The sequence below is a fragment of the Chionomys nivalis genome, chromosome 8 (genome assembly GCF_950005125.1).
Source record: "Chionomys nivalis chromosome 8, mChiNiv1.1, whole genome shotgun sequence".
Classification (NCBI taxonomy): Eukaryota; Metazoa; Chordata; class Mammalia; order Rodentia; family Cricetidae; genus Chionomys; species Chionomys nivalis.
The window spans coordinates 75,886,383-75,908,885 of record NC_080093.1 but is presented as its reverse complement, the minus strand read 5'-3'; the positions used below and the strand labels follow the sequence as shown (position 1 = coordinate 75,908,885).

The 22,503-nt window shown below is 47.6% G+C and overlaps 1 protein-coding gene, 1 non-coding gene and 1 pseudogene across 3 annotated transcripts in view; all 3 read left to right on the top strand.

Annotated features, from left to right (window-relative positions):
- Positions 1–1,941: 1,941 nt before the first annotated feature.
- Positions 1,942–3,927, top strand: LOC130880752 (1-acyl-sn-glycerol-3-phosphate acyltransferase beta-like; annotated as a pseudogene).
- A 4,893-nt stretch (positions 3,928–8,820) lies between these two features.
- Positions 8,821–8,902, top strand: Trnal-aag (transfer RNA leucine (anticodon AAG)). The gene has a single exon. It is a non-coding gene; the product is annotated as a tRNA-Leu (tRNA).
- Positions 8,903–9,076: 174 nt separating this feature from the next.
- Polr3e (RNA polymerase III subunit E) overlaps positions 9,077–22,503 on the top strand; it is a 29,716-nt gene continuing 16,289 nt past the window's right edge. For both annotated transcript variants that reach the window (XM_057779255.1, XM_057779254.1), the window contains exons 1-6: positions 9,077–9,202; positions 14,093–14,162; positions 15,597–15,647; positions 19,002–19,079; positions 19,700–19,815; positions 20,169–20,251. In XM_057779255.1, coding sequence (XP_057635238.1) covers positions 14,127–14,162; positions 15,597–15,647; positions 19,002–19,079; positions 19,700–19,815; positions 20,169–20,251 — 364 coding nt within the window. In that variant the 5' untranslated portion in view covers positions 9,077–9,202; positions 14,093–14,126. The remainder of the gene's footprint in view (positions 9,203–14,092; positions 14,163–15,596; positions 15,648–19,001; positions 19,080–19,699; positions 19,816–20,168; positions 20,252–22,503) is intronic.

The following is a 22,503-nucleotide window of genomic DNA, read 5'->3' as shown; positions in this document are numbered from 1 at the left end:
TTTAACCCCAGCACTTGGGAAGCAGAGGCAGGTATATCTCTGTGAGTTCAAGGCCATTCTGATCTACAAAGCAAGTTTCAGGATAATCAGGGTTGTTACACAGAGAAACCCTGTCTCAAAAAACAGTATTTTGAACTTTATCCTAACACTGCACGGCAGTAGATTGATCAGGTATATTTAAGTCATCCTGACTCTTCATCTACAATGATAGGGGACTTTTAAAAGTTTTATTGTGTGTTTTTGTGACAAGCTCATAAGGACAGTGACAAAGAAGTCAACAGCAAGAAGTCTGGAGATTGGGAAATGTATGGATTGCCACCAAGTCAGCAGACCCAAATCCAAAGGCTGGATCCCAAATTCACAGGCTGGATATGGTGGTTCATGTATGTAACTCCAGCACTTGAGAAGCTGGGGCAAGAGGATTCTGAGTTTAAAGCCAACCTCAACCACACAGAGTTTGTCACAAAAGCCCTTTAAAAATGACTAAGCCGGACGGTGGTGGTGCAAGCCTTTAATCCCAGCACTCAGGAGGCAGAGGTAGGAGGATCTCTGTGAGTTCGAGGCCAGCCTGGTCTACAAGAGCTAGTTCCAGGACAGGCTCCAAAACTACAGTGAAACCTTGTCTCGAAAAACAAAAAACAACAAAAGAAAAAATGACCTTAAAACAGTGGATCAGTGGAATGAACACAATCATCAAATCATCAATCAGACCTATTTGCCTGTAGCCTTTGTGTTGGGGGCCAATGTCCTCAGTATCCTGCTGGGATACCAGGCACAGCAAAGTGAAGTCCTTTACTGTGGAGAATTGTAGTTGGAATGTGTTTGGTACCCATAAAATCATAGGGAGGGGCACTATTAGGGGTGTAGCCTTTCGGAGAAATGTGGTCCTGATAGAGGAGGCTGGATGGATACATGCCTTTAATCCAGATTTTAACTCTAGAGGGCACACCTTTAATCTGAGCCATGCCTTCTGTTGGAAGTGTGTCACTGTGGGGGACAGGCTTTGAAGTATTTTTCTCAAGCTTCTCTCCATGCAACAGTTGACTTCTTGTTGCTTTTGAGTTAAGATGTAGCGCTCTCAGCCCCAGCACCAAGTCTGCCTGCTTGCTGCTGTGCTCCCCATCATGATCATAATGGACTGAACCCCTGAACTGTAAACGAGTCCCCCTTAACCCTCAATTACAAGTTTTCTTTATAAGAGTTGCTGTGGTCATGGTGTCTCTTCACAGCAATAAAAACCTAAGAAATTAATAGAAATTTCCAGAGTTAATATAAAAAATGCTCTACCAGCCTTTTCTGCATGCTAGGCATTGTGTAACTTCTGACTTAATGACAGAAAGCAACTGTAAGAACCTGTAAGGGTATCTGACTAATTAAAATTAATGAAGGTCCTGACCCCTAAGGAAGGCCACAGCCACAACCCTCCCACACTCAGAACTCCCCAGACAATTTAGAACCCCATTCTCAATCTCTGTGTTTTTGTTTTGCTTTTTGAGACAGGGTTTCTCTGTAGTTTTGGAGCCTGTCCTGGAACTAGCTCTTGTAGACCAGGCTGGCCTTCAACTCACAGAGATCCGCCTGCCTCTGCCTCCCAAGTGCTGGGATTAAAAGCGTGCGCCACCACCAACCGGCGAAAGCCCCATTCTCAACCTGAGCAGATAGCTAGAGACCAACGTGTGAAAGTCGCACTGAAGAGCTGGACAGTGGCTCCTCAGCCAAGAGCATCTGTTGCTTTTGCAGAGGACCCAGATTCAATACCTAGCACTCACGTGATGGCTCACAACTATCTATAACTCTAATTCCACAGAATTTAAGGCCTTTTGGGCACCAGGCACATGTGTGATGCACATGCTTGTAAAACACTCATACATATAAAATACATCTTTAAAAAGTGTTTTTTAGAGCAGATGGCAGCGCGATCCTGGCTGGGGTGCAAATATTATGGAGCTATGGCCATGGCTGTCAGCGGCGCTGCTGCTGCTGTTGCTGCTCCAGGTTCTATGCCAAGATCAACTTCTACTATGTGGTCTCCTGTCCTTCTCTGCCGTGGCCTCGATCTTCTGCCTTCTGTGCCACAGAATGTGGATTGAAAGACTTTGGGGCACCTTAGCATTACTGCACCCCCCTTCCTGGGAACCAGGACCCTGGTAACCAACCACGTGTGCACGGGAGCTCTGAGTACTTTCCATCCCCACTGTAGTCTTTCTTCAATAGACCCGGACCCTGGAACTGGGGTGAGACAACCTGCAGGTGTTCCTCCTTGTAATCGCCATAGCATTGATCAAGTAGAGTTAGCTGACCATTGAATGAACTAGTCAAAATAGTTGACAAATGATTTCTGGACTTTCCCTTTGATTCTGTACTACCTCCTCCCTGATTTTGTGGTTTTTCCTTTAAAAGAGCTTGTAATAGACAAAGCGGGGGTCCTTCTCCTCTCGAGGTTGAGGGACCTCTGCCGTGGCAGAATAAAAATTCCTCTTGCTATTGCATCAACCATGCTGAGAGTGTCTCTTGGGGCAACCTCCATCTTGGTGGGGCTTTAGGGTCCAACAGGATAACATGAGCAACATCAGCTGGTTCATGAGGTACTTCAAGTATGTGTATGGCCTTCGCTTTGAGGTCAGAGGCCAGAAGAAACTGGAGGTGGATGGTCCATGCGTCATCATTTCTAGTCACCAGAATATCCTGTGTTAGACTCAGGAGTCCAAGCTTCAGGGAGAAGTTGCTCCAGACACCATTCACACAACCACAATTGATACAAAAGCAAGAGGATTTTTATTCTGTCATGACAGGGCCCTTCAGGTTCGGGATATGAAGGACCTCGATAGCTGTTACAGCCCATCTTTTAAAGCAAAAGAGCCACGGAAACAAGGGGGGAGCCTGAGGGTTGTTTTCCAACTCATTGAATTGACTTATTCAAAGGGTTACTAGCAGTGATTGATCTGTGCCAGGGCAGGAGAATAGCTGCGTGATCGGGTGAGGTAAGGGGAGCATCGGTGGGTCATCCTGACCTTGCTCCAGTGACTGAATCAATACATCAGGAACTGAGTCAACCTCCGTGGTTTGTCTTGCCTCAATAGAGTTATGTTTGGAAAACATCCACAAGAACACAGGGAGAGCCGGGCGGTGGTGGCGCACGCCTTTAATCCCAGCACTCGGGAGGCAGAGGCAGGCGGATCTCTGTGAGTTCGAGACCAGCCTGGTCTACAAAAGCTAGTTCCAAAGCCACAGAGAAACCCTGTCTCGAAAAACCAAAAAAAAAAAAAAAAAAAAAAAAAAAAAGAACACAGGGAGATGGAAAGTCCAACATTCGTGTGTGGGCGACTGCCACGTCTGTGTAATGCTGAGAGGCCTCAGAAATGCCTTTAGAGCTGAGAGGCCTTAGAAATGCATTTAGAGTCTTTCACCTAGACATGGTGGGCATCATGGAGATACTCCCTAAATGCTGTGTGCAGATCGCCAAGCGTGAGCTGCTGTTCAAGGCACCTCATCATGTACCTCAGGGGTGTCTACTTTATCAACCTCCAACGTGCCAGAACTGCCATGATCCTGGTGGTTGACCAGGGTGACCTCATGGTCAAGGACAATCTAAAAGTGTGGATCTACCCAGAGGGTACACACAAAGATAATGGGGACCTGTAGCCCTATTAAAAAGCTGCCTTCCACTTGGTCATGCAGGCCCAGGTGCCCATCATCCGCGGCGTGTACTCATCCTTTTCTTCCTTCTACAAAGTCAAGGCAAAACTTTTCACCTCAGGAACAATCAGGGTACAAGTGCTAGATGCCGTCCCTACCAGCGGCCTTCCGGAAGCTGATGTCACCACGCTTGTGGACACTTGCTACCAGTCCATGAGGGACACCTTTCTACAAATTGCCCAGATGCCTCAGAACTCTGCCATTAAGGAGCTTGGGGTTGTGCCAGCCTAGTAGCCCAGGCCACAGAGGCAGGGGAGCTGGGGGAAGGCAGGTGGGAAGCCGAGGCTGGAGGATGGACAGAAGGCCATACCCTCTCACCTACCAAACATCATCTTGTCATATTCCCCTGCTGGCCTGGCTCTCATTGGGGCCTGGAAACAGGAAGCCCTTTCTGTCACAGGCCTTAGACCCTATGCAATGTCCCACCTCACGCCTGTGTCTCCAGAATGTGGCCATTCGGCAGGTGGGCTGACCTCCAAGACCACGAGGCACCTAACCATGGGCAACACAGTGCAGGATCAACACTCAAGAACCAGGTCATGGCCTGCATCAGGCCATCAGGAAGAGGAGGAACTTGGTCTCCCAGTCTCAAGGAAACCTGGGTCCTACAGCACCAAAGGGCAGAGCCTGCCATCTCACTGACCGATAATCTCAGGCACAAATCACTGCTGTACTTGGCTTTTTTTTTAATGTTTTTTTAAAAAATATTTATTTATTTATTATGTATACAATATTCTGTCTGTGTATGCCTGCAGGCCAGAAGAGGGCACCAGACCCCATTACAGATGGTTGTGAGCCACCATGTGGTTGCTGGGAATTGAACTCAGAACCTTTGGAAGAGCAGGCAATGCTCTTAACCTCTGAGTCATCTCTCCAGCCCCCCCCCCCCTTATTTTTTAAATAAATGAGCTCTGAGAAGTGAAAAGACAATGTTTTTAAAAGAAGCATTGAATGTGAAAGAGCAGACAGCAACAGCATCGGCGAGCATTTCAGAGGAAACTGCATTAGGAATGACGTATGGGGCTCGCACATTTAATACAGGCTAAAGCAGTGAACCTCAACCTTCCTAATGCTGTCACCCTTTCATACAGTTCCTCATCCTCTGGTAATCCCAACCATAAAATATATTATTATTATTATTATTATTATTATTATTATTACTTGGTTTTTCAAGACAGGGTTTATCTGTGTAACAGCTCTAGCTGTCCTGGAACTCGCTCTTGTAAACCAGGCTGGCCTCGAACTCACAGAGATCTGCCTGCCTCTGCCTCCTGAGTGCTGGGATTAAAGGCGTGCGCCACCACCTCCCGCTATAAAATTATTTTTGTTGCTACTTCATAACTGTGTAAATTTTCTCCTATTATGAATTATAATGTAAATATCTGGTCCTTAGGTGACCCCTGTGGAAGGTCCATTTGATCCTGCAAGGAGTCAAGACCCATAGGTTATGAACCACTGGACTAAATGATTAATTTAGGGAGGGCAGGTTTAGTTTTTTAACTTTCATTTATTATCTGAGATTATAATGATATAATTGTGTTGTAATCTTAAATGACCAATTTTAAAACTGGTTGTGTCCATGGAAAAAACTCACTTTAAAGGTAAGAGTTATTTTTTATTATTTAAGCAAAGTTATTGCTTATTGACATAGACAATCTTTTGTCATACCCTTTGGTGTATGGCAAAAGATTGTTTAATCTGGAGCTAAATATGAGTGATCATGAACACAGGTATAGGCCATCCCAAATCCCAGCACTCAGGAGGCAGATCTCTGTGAGTTTGAAACCAGCCTGGTCTATATGGTGAATTCCAGGCCAGCCAGGACGAGTGAGCGAGCGAGCGAGCGAGCGAGCGAGCGAGAGAGAGAGAGAGAGAGAGAGAGAGAGAGAAATGGAGAGAGAGGGATGGAGGGAGGAAGGGAGGGAGGGAGGGAGAGAGAGAGAGAGAGAGAGAGAGAGAGAGAGAGAGAGAGAGAGAGGGAGAGGGAGATTATAAAATTTAAGGGCTGGGCTGGAAAAATGACTCAGAGGTTAAGAATAAGAACACTTGTTGTTCTTCCAAAAACAAAAAAAGCAAAAACTTAGCTCAGTTGATGGAGTATTTGTATAGCATAAATCAAGCCCATAGTTTGATTCCTAGCAACAAACAGGTGGATGAAGTGACATGTCTTTAATCCCAGCACTTGGGAGGCAGTTGCAGGAGGATCTCTGTGAGTTCAAGAACAGCCTGGTCTATGTAGAGAGTTCCAGAACATCCAGAGCTTCATAGAGAGACTCTGTCTCAACCACCCTCACAAAAGAAAACAGGTGTAGTAGTGGAGACAAGAAGATCAAAGGTCATTCTTTTTTTTTGTTTTGTTTTTGTTTGTTTTGTTTTTTGAGACAGGGTTTCTCTGTAGCTTTAGAGCCTATCCTGGAACTAGCTCTTGAAGACCAAGCTGGCCTCAAACTCACAGAGATCCACCTACCTCTACCTCCTGAGTGCGAGTGCTGGGATTAAAGGCATGCACCACCACTGCCTGGCTGAAAAATGTTAAATTTTGCAGGTATGCTTTATTGCATACATCAAAATTCTATTACAGTTTTGCTGCAAGTGAGAAAACAATTCAGTGAGAACCACCGAGGAGACCAACCTCTGGGCTTGTCTGTGAGCGAGATCCTAGATAGGTATTGTAGAACTTGGTCCTTCAAGCAAAGCAGCCACCATCATCCTCAGATCAGCTGTACTTGCTTCCAAGAGGGATTATTGACTGAAGTTCCTTCCCTCGGAAGATGGAGCAGGTGGAGAAGGTCTTGAACCCTGGCATGAGATTCCAGTCTCTCAACCCAGCAATTTGTATGCAATTCTGTCCTCATTGCTGGTTGTCTTGGGGTCTGGGGAGGAGCTTACAGACTAGGGGAGGTTAGCAGAGGAGGCAGTTATGGGAAAGGCATCATCCCTTTGGGGTGAAGACGTTCTGCCGTGGCAGCCCCAGACTTACCAAAGCTCTTCAGAGCAATCCCTCACCCTTGCTCTGTAAGTTATGCCCAATAAACTCCCTGATTCCAGTGTGAACTTTGATGAAATTATACTTTGGTTTGTTCTTCTAAGAGTTGGTAGATTGAGGCAGGAATATTCCTCCTAACTGTGGGCAGCACCATCCCGTGGACTGGGGTCCTGGACTGAATAACAGCTCCTTCACCTGCCTCTAGCCAAGAAAAGAAAATGTACATGTGATTCAACAATTTCAATTCTGGCCGGGCGGTGATGGCGCACGCCTTTAATCCCAGCACTTGGGAGGCAGAGGCAGGCGGATCTCTGTGAGTTCGAGACCAGCCTGGTCTACAAGAGCTAGTTCCAGGAGAGGCTCCAAAACCATAGAGAAACCCTGTCTCGAAAAACCAAAAAAAAAAAAAAAAAAAAAAAAAATTTCAATTCTGGGAGAAAACATGGAGGAAAGTCCATGCATAGACTAGAAGCCATGTACAGAGATAGTTCCCACAATACTGCCCAGAAAACTTAAAAACAAATATAAAAACTTATTTATAGTGTGGGATGAGTTAGTATAATAGATCTCAAAGTTCGAGACCAGCCTGGTCTACAGAGCTAGTTCCAGGACAGGCTCCAAAGCCACAGAGAAACCCTGTCTCGAAAAACAAAAACAACAAAAAAAAATAGATCTCAAAAACACAGTAATGGGGTGGAAAGGCAATGGCGTTGGTATCCTTCGAGAACACAGAAGAGCACTCTGTATATTGTTCATGGATTTACATATGTAAAAGCTTGAGATGTTATTGGAAGGATACATATTAAATTTATATTAGTTATAAGCTGGAGTGATATTTGTGAGAGGACATCCAGTGTAACAGATCTGGCTGTTCTGGAAGTTGATTTGTGCACCAGGCTGGCCTCGAACTCACAGATCTGCCCGCTTCTGCCTCCCGAGTGCTAGGATTAAAGGCGTGCGCCACCACCGCCCGGCCCCTTGTTTAACTTTTAATAAAAATTATATACATGAGAAAATAATTAGAAACAAAATGCCATATTAACAGTAATCAGCCAGAATCAGATGGGACCAGTAGAATCAGAAGTTCAAACACATCTTTAGCAAGATAGCAAGTTCAAAACCATCCTGAGCCCAATGAGCCTTGACTCAAAACAACAAACACATGTGTATGTGGGTACAAATGTATATGCAGAAATGAGTTTAATTCTAGATGATGGAAATATGGGTCTTTTTCACTGTGCTTTTTTTCAGTCTTTTAAAGTATCTGGGCTGGTGAGATGTTTCAGTGGGTAAAGACTACTTGCCTTCAAGGCTGACAATCTAAGCTGCCCCCACATGGTGGAAAGAGAGAATAGATTCCAGTAAATTGTCCTCTGACCTCCGCGATATGCTGCCCCCATAAACAAATAAAATAAATGTAAAAGTCTGTATGTATACATTAACGTGCACAGATACTTAAAAAACAAAGTCTGGTAAAATAAAAATAAAAATAAAAAGTCTGGTGAAAAAGTCAGCCAGCTGTGTATACGTTAGCATGTTAATAAATATTTATATATCAACCCATACACAATATGAACGAAACTATTTTCCATGGAGATAAACATCCATAGAAATTGACAGCAGAAGATCTGAAAGGATGTATAATCAGCCGATAATGGTGGTTACGAGGAAACTAGTGTGAGTCAAAGGTTAAAGAACATTATTTTAAATATTACAACGATTTTATTTTTTTATCTGTAAAATTTTTATAGAAGTTGTGTACTAAAAATTTAAGCATGTGACTTTTCAGCTAGACCTGGGCAGACCTGGGGTCATGATTCGGCTCTGGGAGCTCGGGTGAGAGTTACTTCTAGCATCAGTCACCTAATTCGGGTTTATGTGGGTGACGGAGAGGCTTAACTGAACGCCTTAACCCTCTTGACTCTGAACGCAAATTAAACTGTTTGTTGCTTTAAAACTTATTTGGAACAAGCTTGGATTTAAATAATTTTCTTTCAATAGTTGATGTTTTAACAATGTTGTTTAAGACGATCTCTGTTAGGGGTAGAGGAGATACAAATTCAACTCCAGAAAAAATTCTAAGGATATACATATGTAAAAGCATTAAGTAGCTTCTTAGAAGGCCAGGCCGACATCTGGGTAGCGTGGCCGAGCGGTCTAAGGCGCTGGATTAAGGCTCCAGTCTCTTCGGGGGCGTGGGTTCGAATCCCACCGCTGCCAGGATCAGTGTTCCTTTTTGCCTTCGCTCTCGGTTCCCTTTTGCGGCCGCAGCGGCGACCCCTGCAGTCGGTCTGCGCTCTCTGCACCACGAGCAGCGAAGGGGCGGGCCTGCGCGCGCCGGGGCGGGGCATTGTGGGTAAGAGGAAGCGCGAGGGCCGGCCCCGCTCCCCCCACGTGTCCGCCGGAGTTTCTCCAGGAGCAACATGGCCGCTGCCTAATAGAAGACCCGGCCGCCACTGTCTCCGCAGCCCACCGGTCCGCGGGCCGTTGCTGCCGCTCGCGCGCGGCCCTGGCGGAGAGGTGAGTGCCGACTCTGCAGCCCCGGGATTCCGGCCGCGGCCGTCGCCCTCGCGCGGGGGTCTGGGCCGCTCTGCCGAGTAGGCCGGAGAGGCCCGCGCCGCTGCGTGCCGGGGGGCCGCGGCTTCCCGGGACCCGGGCGGGACGTACGTGCTGCCGCCCGGCTTTCCCAGCCTCCCCCCGGGCCCGGGTCGCTCCGCACGGCTGGTCATCGGGGAGGCGACGGCCGTGGGGCCCACGCTGACTCAGGCCTCGGCCGCGCTGCCCCGCCCGGGCCTGGCTCCGGAGCCGCACCTGCGAGGGCACTGGTGCCCGGTGGCGAGGCGGCTCTCGGAGGTGCGGGAAGGGCGCCTGAGCACCGGCAACGCCGGGGCCGCCCGCATGGCGGGCCCTAACTGTGCCCTAGCCGAACCGGATCAATTCTTCCTGGTCCTGCCGGGCAGGGGGGTACCTCATTCATTGATCTGTGCTTGACCAGAGTCGGCGTCTCCTGCGCGAACCCTGGTACTCTTTAGTCACGGGGGTGGCGGTACATAGCCCAGGTGGTCCTGGAATTCTACCTTTAGGGTTGCTGGGTTTTGGAGCGAAACGATAAGATCTTCCCCTTATCTATGAAATAGGGATAATAGGATTCCTGTTACTAGGTTTAAAGAGCTTCTTTCATTTGTGGTTGTCATCGTCCCATCTTATGTTGGAAGAAAACATGTTGCCACGTAGCAACAGCCCTTCCTATAGGTTCCACTTACCCCCTTTGAAGTCGGTGCTTTTTTTTTTTTTATTGTCGGTTTAGGGATGAAAATAGGAAAGGACACAAGGTTATGCAATTCATGCCTCTAATCAGTTGGTACATTACAGAGGTGGGATTTGAACCTGTAAGGTTTCGCACGGGAGTCCAACCTCTTACCCACTATACCATACTGCCTTTTATCAAGGATGTGTGCAGCATAGTGGTTAAGAATAAAAATGAAGGTTCTTTGACATCAACTAGACAGATTTCTTGATTATACGCTTCCCTGGGGCTGTGCCCTTGGGCAAATCATTTCTAAGTTGGGCGCTAAATTTTGACTTGCACAGCTAATGAGAAGGTTAAATATTTTTTGGTACTATATTGGTGCCAGGCGGCATTAGGGGTTAGAAGAGCCGTGAAGTTTTTAATTTTAAAAGCAGTGCTCCTAGAACATCGATGAAGTATAATTACCATGTCCACTTTATGGTTGAGGATTCAACCATAGAGAAGCCTTCCTGGAGTTTAAAGTCTAGTGCAGAGAACCGCCAACACCTGAGCCGCAGATGGAGAAGTTCCAGGTTAGGAGCATTTGGGAAACAAGGACTTGTGCTAATGATGGAAGGCGTTGGAAGCAGCTGCTCATGTTGGGTTTTCGGGGAAGCTTGTCTAGTCCTGGAGGAAGTGGCAATGGTTATGTCTAAGGAAAATGAGCGTCCCGGGAATGACCTAGGGTTCTTGTGCAGAGGTTCAAGGTGCTAGTGGCTTGGCCTGTTGGAGGCTCAGTGATAGATCCCTAGGCCCCGTGGAGTTGGTTATGTAGAGGCAGGGGCAAGATCATGTGAGGTCTTAGAGGCCAACACAAGGGAGTTTGGATTTTGTTTTATGGGGCAGTAGAAGGGTTGGGCGAAGGCAACATTGTAAGTAGTTGTCATCTCTGGAGAATTGGAGGTGAAAGGGTGACCCTGGGGAAGCTTTTTTGTTTGTTTTGTGTCTGTTAGTTTTTTCAGATGAGGCCTTGCTATATAATAGCTTAGGATGGCCTCAAACTTACCTTCCTCCCTCATCCTTACTAGAGCTGGTATTATAGACATGGGCCTTTACAGCTGCCTCAGGAAGCTTCTTGGATTGTTGACTATGAAGATTGCAGGTCAAGATTTATTAGTGAATGATGGATTGGCTTGGGAGGGGGGGTCTTGTCACCAGCATTTTTATTTTGCACCGGTTAGGGTGGAAAACATGACTGTGTGGCATGTAACAATCATGTCACACAAAGAACTGCTTCAGTTGTGGCATTTCATGTGTCTTCTGCATCATTGATGGGAAAAGGTTATTGTTGGGCATAGGCCTTTGAAAGCCACTGAATTGGATCCTGTTGGCTGGGAGGTAACCCAGTCAGGTGTGGTGTCCAGAGGGAGGAGCCTCTGTCATTCCCCAGGACTGGGCAGAATCTCAGCCATGAAAGAGTAACTAGAACTTGAGACTCTCTTAGGCCACAGCCTCCTTTTGCATGCACTGTGAAGTCCTGTTTCAGTTGGTCACCAAGTACAGCTGCCTGTAGGGCAGGTACTTGATGGACACATAGACCTGTGACACTTGGCAGCCAGTGCAAGTGCACAGTGGCAGCTGCTGAGAACTTAAATGGTTCAGACCGACTGCCCTCCATGACCCCCATTATGTTGTGATGGCCCATTTTCTACCAGCCTGTCTTTCTCCACCTCAGCTCTTTGCTCGGAACCCTTCCGGAGCCCCTTGTTCCACAGAATCCTTGCAGTGCACATGTTTAGGTGCCAAGAGGCTAAACTGTACCTTCTGAGTTCTAGGGGGCAGGGGTACAGCAAGGCACAAAGTAGTAGCTTTGTGTGTAGCTTACAGCTTAATGGCAGGAAGGACAGATACAGTATAAACTGTCCCATAAACTGTGATAATGTGCTGTGGAGGCCAGAGAAAGGAAAGGAGTTGGGGGGCGGGGCTTTTCAACTTTGAAAAGTAGGGAGAGAGTCCATTTTAGAAATGAGGTAACATTTGAACAAAACCCTGAAAAGGGCACAGGACGGAGCCTGAAGTTAGGTAGAACAGTCCCAGATGGATTGGGAAGAGACAGGAAGGTCAGAGGTGGCAGGGAATGGGGCCAAAGGTTAATTTAAGGGTTGGGTCTGTTTATGTTCACTGGAAGGCTGAAGACTCTCTGAAGAAGATGGGGGACACTGGGAAGTATCACTTAGCGTGATGTCATATGAGGTTTGAACACTGATTGTGGGGCAGGAAGGACCCAGGAAATCAGCCTGGAGACTGAGCTGACCCAGAAGGTCAGGTTCTGGCTTCCTTTGAAGGCAGAACCAACAGGATTAGCGGTAAAAAGTAAGAAGAGAGATGCCAGATGCCAAGGATAGGGCATGTGTTGGTACCCGGACAGTTCAAGTGTGGGCTGTGTCTGCAACAAGCACTGGGGCCTGGGCTGAGGGATCTGTTATGTACCTTTAAATCTTTGTGATTTTTTTCTTGTTTAATTAAAAAAAAAAAAAACTAAACCAGAGTCTCACTGTATTGCCCTGGCTGTCCCAGAATTTGCTTTATAGGCCAGGCTGGCCTTGAACTCATTGAGATCTTCCTGCCTCTGCTCCCAAATGCTCACATTAAAGGCACCACCATGCCCAGCAAAGTCTTTTTTTTTTGAGACAGGGTATCCAGACTTGCCACCAACTCTGTGAAGCTGAGGTTGGCCTTGAACTAATGATTCCCTGCCTCTACCTCCCAAGTGCTAGGATCACAGTCATTCATTGGCTCACCTAGAATCTTAAGTCATTCAGATGTGAGATGGAGTGGTGTGGGACAATGGTCTGTATTCTGTCAATTATATGTTAAATAAATGCTGATTGGCCATTAGCCAGTCAGGAAGTATAGGCAGGACAACCAGGTGGGAAGTAGAGGCAGGGTGACGAGAACAGGAGAATTCTGGGAAGAGGAAAGCTTATTCTGCAGTCCTGATTCAGTCACAGAGCAAGCAAGATGTGACTGCCTTGCCAAAAAAGGTACCAAGCCACATGGCTAGCATAGACAAGAATAATGGGCTAATATAAGTTATAATAGTTAATAAGAAGCCTGAGCTAAAGGCCAATCAGGGGACCAGGTGGGACAGAAACCTCAGTCAACAATGGATAAAGTTGGGGTGCTCTTACCCAGGAGTAGAGGAGTGGGAACAGCTGGAGTCTGTGGGTGCTCAGCTCTTAGCCAGGATCACCTCTGCCTTTGGGTGCAGAAAAACTGGAAGACTGCAGGTGTTCCCCTCAATCCCCCCCCATGTTGTCAGGCTCTGTTCTTTCCATCCTTTAACCACACCCACACAACTGGGGGTGGTCCTCACCCTCCACTGAGCTTCCCCATTCATAACTGTCACCCAAATCCCAAGGCCTGGGTTTGAAGTCCAGTGTTGTCTCAATGTGGTGTGACTTTCGGTAAGGCCCTATAACCTATCTCTGAATTCAGTCTCTTTTTGTAAGATGGGGACAGTCATATCACTCAGAGCCTAGTGCCTTGTAAACCCGAGGGAAAAATACTCAAATAGGGTCATTTTGTCACCAGAGCACAGAAAATGAGCTCACGGATTAGGATGAGAGCCTGACAGTCTGAAGAGACCCCTGGGAGGTCTTTGGATCATGTGACAGCTGGCTTTCATCTTATTGCAGGACCCTCAGGACCCCAGTGTTTCAGCTCTGGCTGGGAGTTCTTTTTTTTTTTTTTTTTTTTTTGGTTTTTCGAGACAGGGTTTCTCTGTGGCTTTGGAGCCTGTCCTGGAACTAGCTCTTGTAGACCAGGCTGGTCTCGAACTCACAGAGATCCACCTACCTCTGCCTCCCAAGTGCTGGGATTAAAGGCGAGCGCCACCACCGCCCGGCTGGGAGTTCTTTTTGAGTGGGCAAGAAGTCTATAAAACTGCTCACTAACTTTCCCCCCCCCGTGGTGCAGTTGACATGTGTTGGCTTGGGTCGCTTGCTTGCACCCTTTGCCGGCTTTGCCTCCCCCCTCACTGCTGCCTCCACCGCAGACACAGAAAGCAGGTTATGTCTTCCTCTTGGGCTCCCCTTCCTTGCACCTGTGGAGGAATAGGTGCCTCAGAAAGGTTGATTGAATGGCTTGCTGATTGCCCAGGTCTCTTGCTGTCTTTGCAGATCGAGTTGAGGACTGTGACAGGCTCTCCCTAGTATGGCCAATGAAGAAGATGACCCAGTCATACAGGAGGTAACTGCCGCTGCCGCTGTCAACTCTCTATTGGACCACAAGCCACAGGTCTTTGTATAAGACCAAGACCCTTCTACGTGTCTATAGGCCAGTCTAGGGCCTGTCGATGATCTAGGAACCCTAGACCTTGCCTCTGTTGTCCCCCAGATACCTGTGCGGCTTCAGGGCTGTGACCCAGCGGCCCCTGATTTTGAGACCTTACCCAATGTGCCTAGATTTCAGCTTGTTTACTCTCTGTCTGTCCCACTCTCTGCAAAGCCAACTGCAGGACTTGACACTGAACAGATGCGAGTGACTGAAAGGAGATTGGTGGCTCCCATGTGTGGGCTTACCAGATTGTGTCATTCAGCAGTTCTTCACTCCGTTCACTGCACCAGAGGCAATGGCATAGTGGCAACAGGCTGTGTCCTTGTCTCTAGGCAGCCTCTGGCCTATGGAGGAGACGGGCTAGGAGCCTCAAAATATAAACTGTGAGCAGAAAGGTTTCCAGACTCCTCACAGAAAGACAAAATTGTTCATTATTATAATTACTCCTCAGGATCCTTCCAGTCCAGGCCCTAGAGTTTTTGGAAAGCAAATGGTGAAACCTGACTGTTTTGGCCCCTGGCCTTCTTAGGTGTATTTTGAAGCCACCCTGAGTCTGAAGGGCATGGGCCACGAGACCATTCCTAGACAGGCAGAGTAGTTCCTGTTTTGTGGGATACTGATCTTTTAGGTTTGAGTTATTTAAATATACTTAAGCTATAGCTGTACCAGTGATACTAAGTTACCACAGAGGGGATTGGAGATAGCACAGAGGAAGCCCCCCTCTGCAGTCAGGAAGCCCCAGCCAGCTTCTGCTCAAGTGGTGAGTCCCCTGAGTCCCTAAGGCTGAGTTTGTTGTCAGATGCATATGTGAAGGACATTCCAGGTAGAAGAAAGCACGTGTGCAAAGGCCCATGGGCAGGAGGTTTTGTGTGCAGAGTAGTCCGCATCAGGAGGGAAAAAGGAGACAGGTAGATCACACAGAGCCTTGCAGATCTTCTTAAAATAGGGTGACATGTAGGTGCCAGAGTGGCAAGGTGGAAGAAAGCAGAGAGAAGAAACGTAAGTAGGTAGAGGGAATCCCATCCCCCCAACCCCCCCCACCCCAGAGAGCACTTTCCCTAGCTTTGGGAGGCATCCCAATCTCAGTGCCCAGGCACATGTGCTCTTTCTAGGTTAGAGTGACCTTAGGGGCCAAGCAGGTTCCCTGTCTTGGTTCCCTGGTATCTGTTGAGAGGAAGTGCTAGATGTGCCTGACTTGGAGGCCTGCACTGCTTACCTCTGTTCTTAGTATAAGCTGAGCTTTTCTTCTTCCCTAAGCTGCCCCTGTGACCTACTGATCCTATCTGAGTGTCTGGGCCTGGTTCAAGTGTCTTGTGTCCTCGTTAAGTCTTCTCCCCTTGTTCCCAGATCGACGTATACTTGGCCAAAAGTCTGGCAGAGAAGCTGTATCTGTTTCAGGTAATGACGGGACTTGCAGGTAAAGGGGAAAGCCAATGTCAAGGGAGTGGTGGAGCTGGGTAGGAGGCAGGCAGAGCTCACCTACTAAGATGAACAAGCAGGACAACATATGGGATGCAGAGTGAGCAGCTGGGGTGCTGGACCAGACCAGCCAGTTCCAGCTCCATCAAACTCAGCTTCCAGCCCCTGAGTACTTCATGTCTGTGCCTCAGTTTTCTGATAGCCACACTGCCTGCCTCATAAGAGATTCTGTGAAGGTTGAATGGTCCACATTGAAAGGCCTAGGTCACTGCCTAGGGAAGAGTTAGTGCTGACAGGGGCCACTGCTGCTGGGTGGAACTCAAGGATGCTTCCAGATGATCCTTGTGGCCATGTGCAAGCCTGGGCCTGTTCCTTGTGCGCCCCAAGTTGTTGGCCTTTCACTGCCCTCCTTGTTATGACTAGCATGAATTGAGCACTTCCTGTGTTCCAGCACTGCTCTCCTAAGTTAGCAATCCTGTAACAATACTGCACTGTAGTGTATTGTACTGTACTATACTTCTACATCAGCTTTACTGAAGTACAGTTCATACACTTTTTAGTGAACCCTGCTCAAGACTTTAACCTATTTAGGGGCTGTACAGCCAGTGCCACAATCTATTTTAGTATGTTTTTGTCCCTTTGAAAGAAATCTTATGTTTAGTCACTTAGCACTGACTCTATTCTCATAGAGCCCTAGGCAACCATTACTTTTGTTTCTATGGATTTCCCTATTTGGGATCTCTCATGTAGATGAAGTAGCATGTGTGGGCTTTAGTACTGCTCCTTTTTATGTAGATCCCATTCATGTTTTAGCCTGGAGCAGTGTTTCAATTTTATGGCTAAAGAATATCTCTGTGGGGCTGGAGAGAGCTCAGTCAGTAAAGTGATTGGCTGTGTAGGTTGAAGACCTAAGTTTGGTCCCCAGAACCCACCTCAGAAGCTGAATGTGATGATGTGTGCTTGTATGTAGTTGTGTGCTGTTATAATCCCAGTACTGGGGAGGCAGAGACAAGTGGATAACCTGGGCCAGCCTAACCTACTTAGTGAGTGTCTTAGTTTGAGTTTTTAATTGCTGCGAAGAAACACCATGACCACAGCAACTCTTATAAAGGAAAAACTTTTTTTTTTTTTTTTTTTTTTGGTTTTTCGAGACAGGGTTTCTCTGTGGTTTTGGAGCCTGTCCTGGAACTAGCTCTTGTAGACCAGGCTGGTCTCGAACTCACAGAGATCCGCCTGCCTCTGCCTCCCGAGTGCTGGGATTAAAGGCGTGCGCCACCACTGCCCGGCAAGGAAAAACATTTAATTGGGGTGGTGGCTTATAGTTCAGAGGTTTAGTCCATTATCATCATGGTGCAGAGCTTGGTGGCCTGCAGGCAGATGTGGTACAAGAGTTGAGAGTGCTATATCTTGCAGGCAACAGGAAGTCAACCGAAAGTCAAACTAAGGGAGGCTTGAGCAAAAGAGACCTCAAAGCCAGCCCCTACCATGACACAGTACCTCCAGTGATACCACACCTCCTAATAGTGCCACTCCCTTTTGGAGGCCATTTTCTTTGAGCTCCAGGCCAGTGAGAGACCCTGTTTCAAAAAACAAAGTGGCTGCCGGGCGATGGTGGCGCACGCCTTTAATCCCAGCACTTGGGAGGCAGAGGCAGGCGGATCTCTGTGAGTTCGAGACGAGCCTGGTCTACAGAGCTAGTTCCAGGACAGGCTCCAAAGCCACAGAGAAACCCTGTCTCGAAAAAAAGTGGCTGGCTCCTGAGGATGGCATTGAGGTTGTTCTCTGGCTGGCACAGGCACATCCAGCCGTACATACAGAAGTATCCTGGATGCGGTACACTTTGCTCACCCATTCATCAGTTGATGGCATTTGGGTTGTCTACACTTTGGCTATTGTACTAGATAATGCTCTTTAGACATCTATGCTTGTGTTTGTATGAACCTGTGTTTTCACTTCTTGGATGTACATCTAGGAATAGATTGGCTGGATCATACTGCATTTAACTTTTTTGAGGACAACCGGACTGTTTTATACCACTCTACGTTCTCAATAGAAGGTGGTTATTAGAAGCACTTTGATTTTGTGTTGCACATAAGCAAGTGAGTTGGAGACTTCTGAGCTCTCCAGGGCCTGGGGTTAGTGGAGGGGCAGCAGCAGTGTTCCACGCTTGTGGAGAAGAGGCTGTCCGCAGGGTTATCCGCATCCTTGACTGACTGAAGAGTCTCTCTGACAGTGGATCCATGTGTGCCCCCTGTGTGCTAGGCTCGGCTGGTGCCCATTCTGTCTGCTTTGTTGACAGTGTCGGCGGCTTTGGAAGGAAGTGGCAGAGTCAGTACTATTGCCCAGATCTGTAGCTCACTACCAGCCCTCTCAGCCTGGAGTAGGGCAAGTTCAGAGCTCTGGGTCTTAGCACAGGCACCTCAGTGCTTTGTGAGCTATTGCAGGAGGACAGTCTCACCTAGTGAGCAGTTGTGTTCCATGCTGTTCCTCCCACCAAAGCTTACCCCTGCTTCACTGCTACTATGGAGGAGTTTTTAGAAAGTGACTACTTACTCCCTGGGCTAATTGTAGCTGACCTGAAGCAGTTCCAGAAGTTGAGCAGCTCAAGCTGCTGCACCCTGCAAGTACACTGTAGAGGCTGTTGGATACTAGGCATTTATGGCTTGAGCTGAGGATTCGGGGGGCCAATTTGGGGTCTATTCATCAGCAGTTTTCATGGAAGATGAGAGAAAAAGCATTTATGTAGGAACTCTAAGGAAAGGTGCTGTGTGTTCAGAGCCAGGACTAGGCTTTCAGAAGAGGCCTAGAGTTAAAAGTAGCATATCCAGGGGGGACCTACCTCCCTGGCCCCTCTCCAGAGGATGTGTGGAAAGGACAGACACATTGCTAATGAGAAAGAATGGAGTCACACATTTCTGTATCTGATGTCCAGATCAGCCTCTAGCATTGTTAGGCCAGCCCTGTTTTCCCTCTTGTCTCATTTCTCACCTCAGTGACCTACAGAGTGTCAGTGTGTCCTTGGACCCCCACTGCTCTAAATTCCCATAGCCCTGCTTAGAGCTTCAGGGTGCTAAAGGACTTAGCCATCCCTCCTTGAAAGACAAGACATCCTAAAGTGGTCCAACAGCATGAGGCTCAAGAGGACCCAGGATGAATCAGACTACAGATGAAAGTTGTAGGGTACCTCTTGGTAGAGTAGATTAGGGCCTGGGTACTCTGCTCTCTGGTGGGGTGGGAACAGTATGAATGGGATGAGTCTTTAAATGGAACCCTTGATACCTACTCCAGCTTGTGTTGGGCACGGTGGACTGATGGATGCCTTTCTGTCTCTAGTACCCTGTGCGTCCAGCTTCAATGACCTATGATGACATTCCACATCTCTCAGCGAAGATCAAGCCCAAGCAGCAGAAGGTGGGGCTATCTTCCAAGATGGAAGTGGGGTACAGAGGGTAAATGGGGGTTGAGGGAAGCAAGAAGACAGATAATTTTGGGAGCAGAAGCCCAGAGAAGGAGCGATGCAGGCATTAGGATAAGAGCAGCACATGGGTCTTGAAAGTCAAGGAAAGAAAGCATTTCCAGGTTCATGGTTGCTTGAAAGGTAGGTTGGGGGAAGCCTGGGTACTGAGGTGTGGGCAGGGGTGAACTTAAAGCAGGGTTAGATAGAGGAAGATCTAGTACCTATACAGGATGGGGTGGGGGACAAGGAGAAACCAAGACAAATTTCCCATCTGTCTCGATCTCTGTAATCACAGGGAGATGCTGAAGTTGGAGATAACATTTTAGTTTCAAGATTTCTCGTTTTGATTTTGGGGTGTGGAGGAGTAGGGGACAAATATGACTGGGTCTGTACCTAAAACACATTGTGACTTTTCTGTTGGAAATTTCATTGGTGATCTCAGTGTGGCCTTAAACCCAGGGTCCCAGAGGGAGGGACACTGATCAGTCTTGCTGCTGGGTAGGGACCTGGCTGGGAGTGTTCCTGGGAGTGTGCCATGGTACCTTCTGAGTTGGGTGGTACTTTGTACGTCCAGGTAGAGCTTGAGATGGCCATCGACACTCTGAATCCCAACTACTGCCGCAGCAAAGGGGAACAGATTGCATTGAACGTGGACGGTGCCTGTGCTGATGAGACTAGCACGTATTCCTCGTGAGTCCCTGCCCCTAAGTTTCCACTGCAGGTAAAGGTTAAGAGGAGTCTCCAGAGGCCTCGGGGGCACTGGCCCTCTCTGTTCTGTTACTGGGATCCCCATCATGTCAGGTCTCTGCCTTACACCAAGAGTGTTGTAGACCTTTCCTCCCAAGTTGGCTTCTCATGCCAGGTACTTCTGGACTGCAGGGGAAACAGGCCTCTGGAGCCCCTTGTCCATTATTCATCTCCTGCTGCACAGACAAAGCTACCCTAGCTAGTGTACTTTGAGGATGTTGGGATGAGATGGTATGGGGTTGGCTAGCTTCTCTGGAGCGTCTAGCCCTTCACATTAGCTCTCCTTGTGCTCCTAGGAAGCTGATGGACAAGCAGACCTTCTGCTCCTCCCAGACCACCAGCAACACGGCCCGTTATGCAGCTGCACTCTACAGGCAAGGTACCTGGGTCTGGCTATACCCTGGGGAGAACACAAGGTGGGCTGGGCCTGGGGATCTCACCCAGCCTAGGTCTCCTCAGCTTGATATGTGGTTTTGGCCTCTACTGAACACCAAACCATGCAGGATCAAGGCAGTGTGGAAATGACAAAGTATGGAGACATAGCACCACAATGGGGACTTTGTTGGGCACTCCCAAGTTAGAGTTGGACCTTCAAGTCAGTTTGCTCCTGTAGCATAGTACTGGGGACAGGTGGCAGCATTTTGTCCTTTAAAGTACAGGATACTTAAGAGTCCAGCAATCCTATTCATAGGCAGCACCTACTGAGGACAGATGAGAATATGTTCACATAAAATTTTGGACACAGATGTCCATAGGGCCTTTATTTATGAGAGCTAAAGAATGTCAACAATCCACAGCCCATTAAGTGATGTTGCATAAACAAAATGTGATATATCCATCCAACAACCTTACCTGGTTGTGTGGAGGAGTGATCCTTGATGTATGTGTGCTTCCACAAGGATGACCCTTATAAAATCATGGAAGAAACCAGGCTCAAAAGAATACAAATGGCCAGGCATGGTGCACACTTTTAATCTCAGCACACCTTTAATCCCAGTGCTTGGGAGCAGATGAAGGTGGATCTCCGAGTTGTGGGTTAACTTGGTCTACATAGTAAGTTCCAGGATAATCAGGGCTATGTAGAGAGAGACCTTGACTCAAAAAATAAAAAGACTGCATGCTTCCATGTTTTAGTTGTCTTTCTGTTGCTGTGATAAAACATCCCAGCAAAAGCAACTGAGAGAAGAAAAGGTTTATTTGGTTCCAGACCATCATTGGGGGGGGGTCCTCAGCAGCCGGAAGTAATCCCTTTACATCCACAGTCAAGATGAGAACAATGAATGATGTACACATGCCAGTGCTCAGCTTGCTTTTGCCAGTCCAGGATCCCTGGCTCGCAGTGGGTGGGTTTCCCCATAGTCAAGACAAAACCCCACAGCTGCTCCCACTGATAACTTAATCTAGACAGTCCCTCACTGAGACTTTTTCTAGGTGTTTCCAAACTGTCGGATTGACAGAATTAACCATTGTATCACATGATCCCATTTTATGAGCTTCAGAATAAGCACATCTGTAGAGGCATAGAGCTGACTGGAGGTGCCCAGGGGCAGAGGGAGGGCGAAGTGGGGACTGGTGAGTTTGTTTTGCGATGATGAAAATGTGCTGAAGTTGAGGATGTGAGTTCAAGGCCAGTCTGATGTAGAGTGAGGTCAGGACAGCCATGGCTTTTACACAGAGAGACCCTGTATCAAAAGAAAACCAAAAAAAGTCTTCCTTAGCTGGGTGGTGGCGGCACACACCTTTAGGGAGGCAGAGGCAAGCAGATCTCTGAGTTTGAGAACAGCCTGGTCTACCTAGTAAGTTCTAGGACAGTAAGGGCTACAGAGAGAAACCCTGTTTTGAAAAACCAAACAGGCAAAAAACAAGTAATGGCCCATGGCTACTGTGTCATGTTCTCAAGGCTGTATCTCTTTGAAGCTACATTTCTTTTTCTTTCTTTGTTTCTTTTTTGTTTCTTTGTTTTTTTTGTTTCTTTGTTTTTTGGTTTTTTTGTTTTTTTTTTTTTTTTTGTGACAGATTTCTCTGTAGTTTTGGTGCCTGTCCTGGAACTAGCTCTTATAGACCAGGCTGGCCTTGAACTCACAGAGATCCGCCTGCCTCTGCCTCCCGAGTGCTGGGATTAAAGGTGTGCGCCACCACCCGGCTCAAAGCTACATTTCTTTTCCACTTTTTTTAGATTTATACGTCTGAATGTTTTGTCTGCATGTGTTTATGTGCATCGTGTGTATGTCTGGTGCCTGAGGAGGTCAGAAGAGGACATTGAATCCCCTGAAGCTAGAGTTACAGATGGTTGTCTGGCTACCATGTGGATGCTGGGGATCAGACTGGGGTTCTCTTCAATAGCAACAAGTGCTCTTAACCACTAAGCTTGCTCTCCAGCCCTAGAGCTATAATTCTTAGAGCCAGAGGCAGGTCACACTTAGAGATTGTCTTCTGATGAACTCAGTGGGGCTCTGGCAACAGCAGTGTGGCAGAGGGGAAGAGGGTGAGCTGTTCATTATGGCTGGAGGAACAGTAGCCATGAGGAGAGGAGACCTGACTTGGGTGCTGGGGCAGTGTAGGGAGGTGAGTCTGAAGTGTCTGAGCAGAGTTAGGCTCCTATTCTGGGGTGTGCTTGCAGAGCCTGACAGG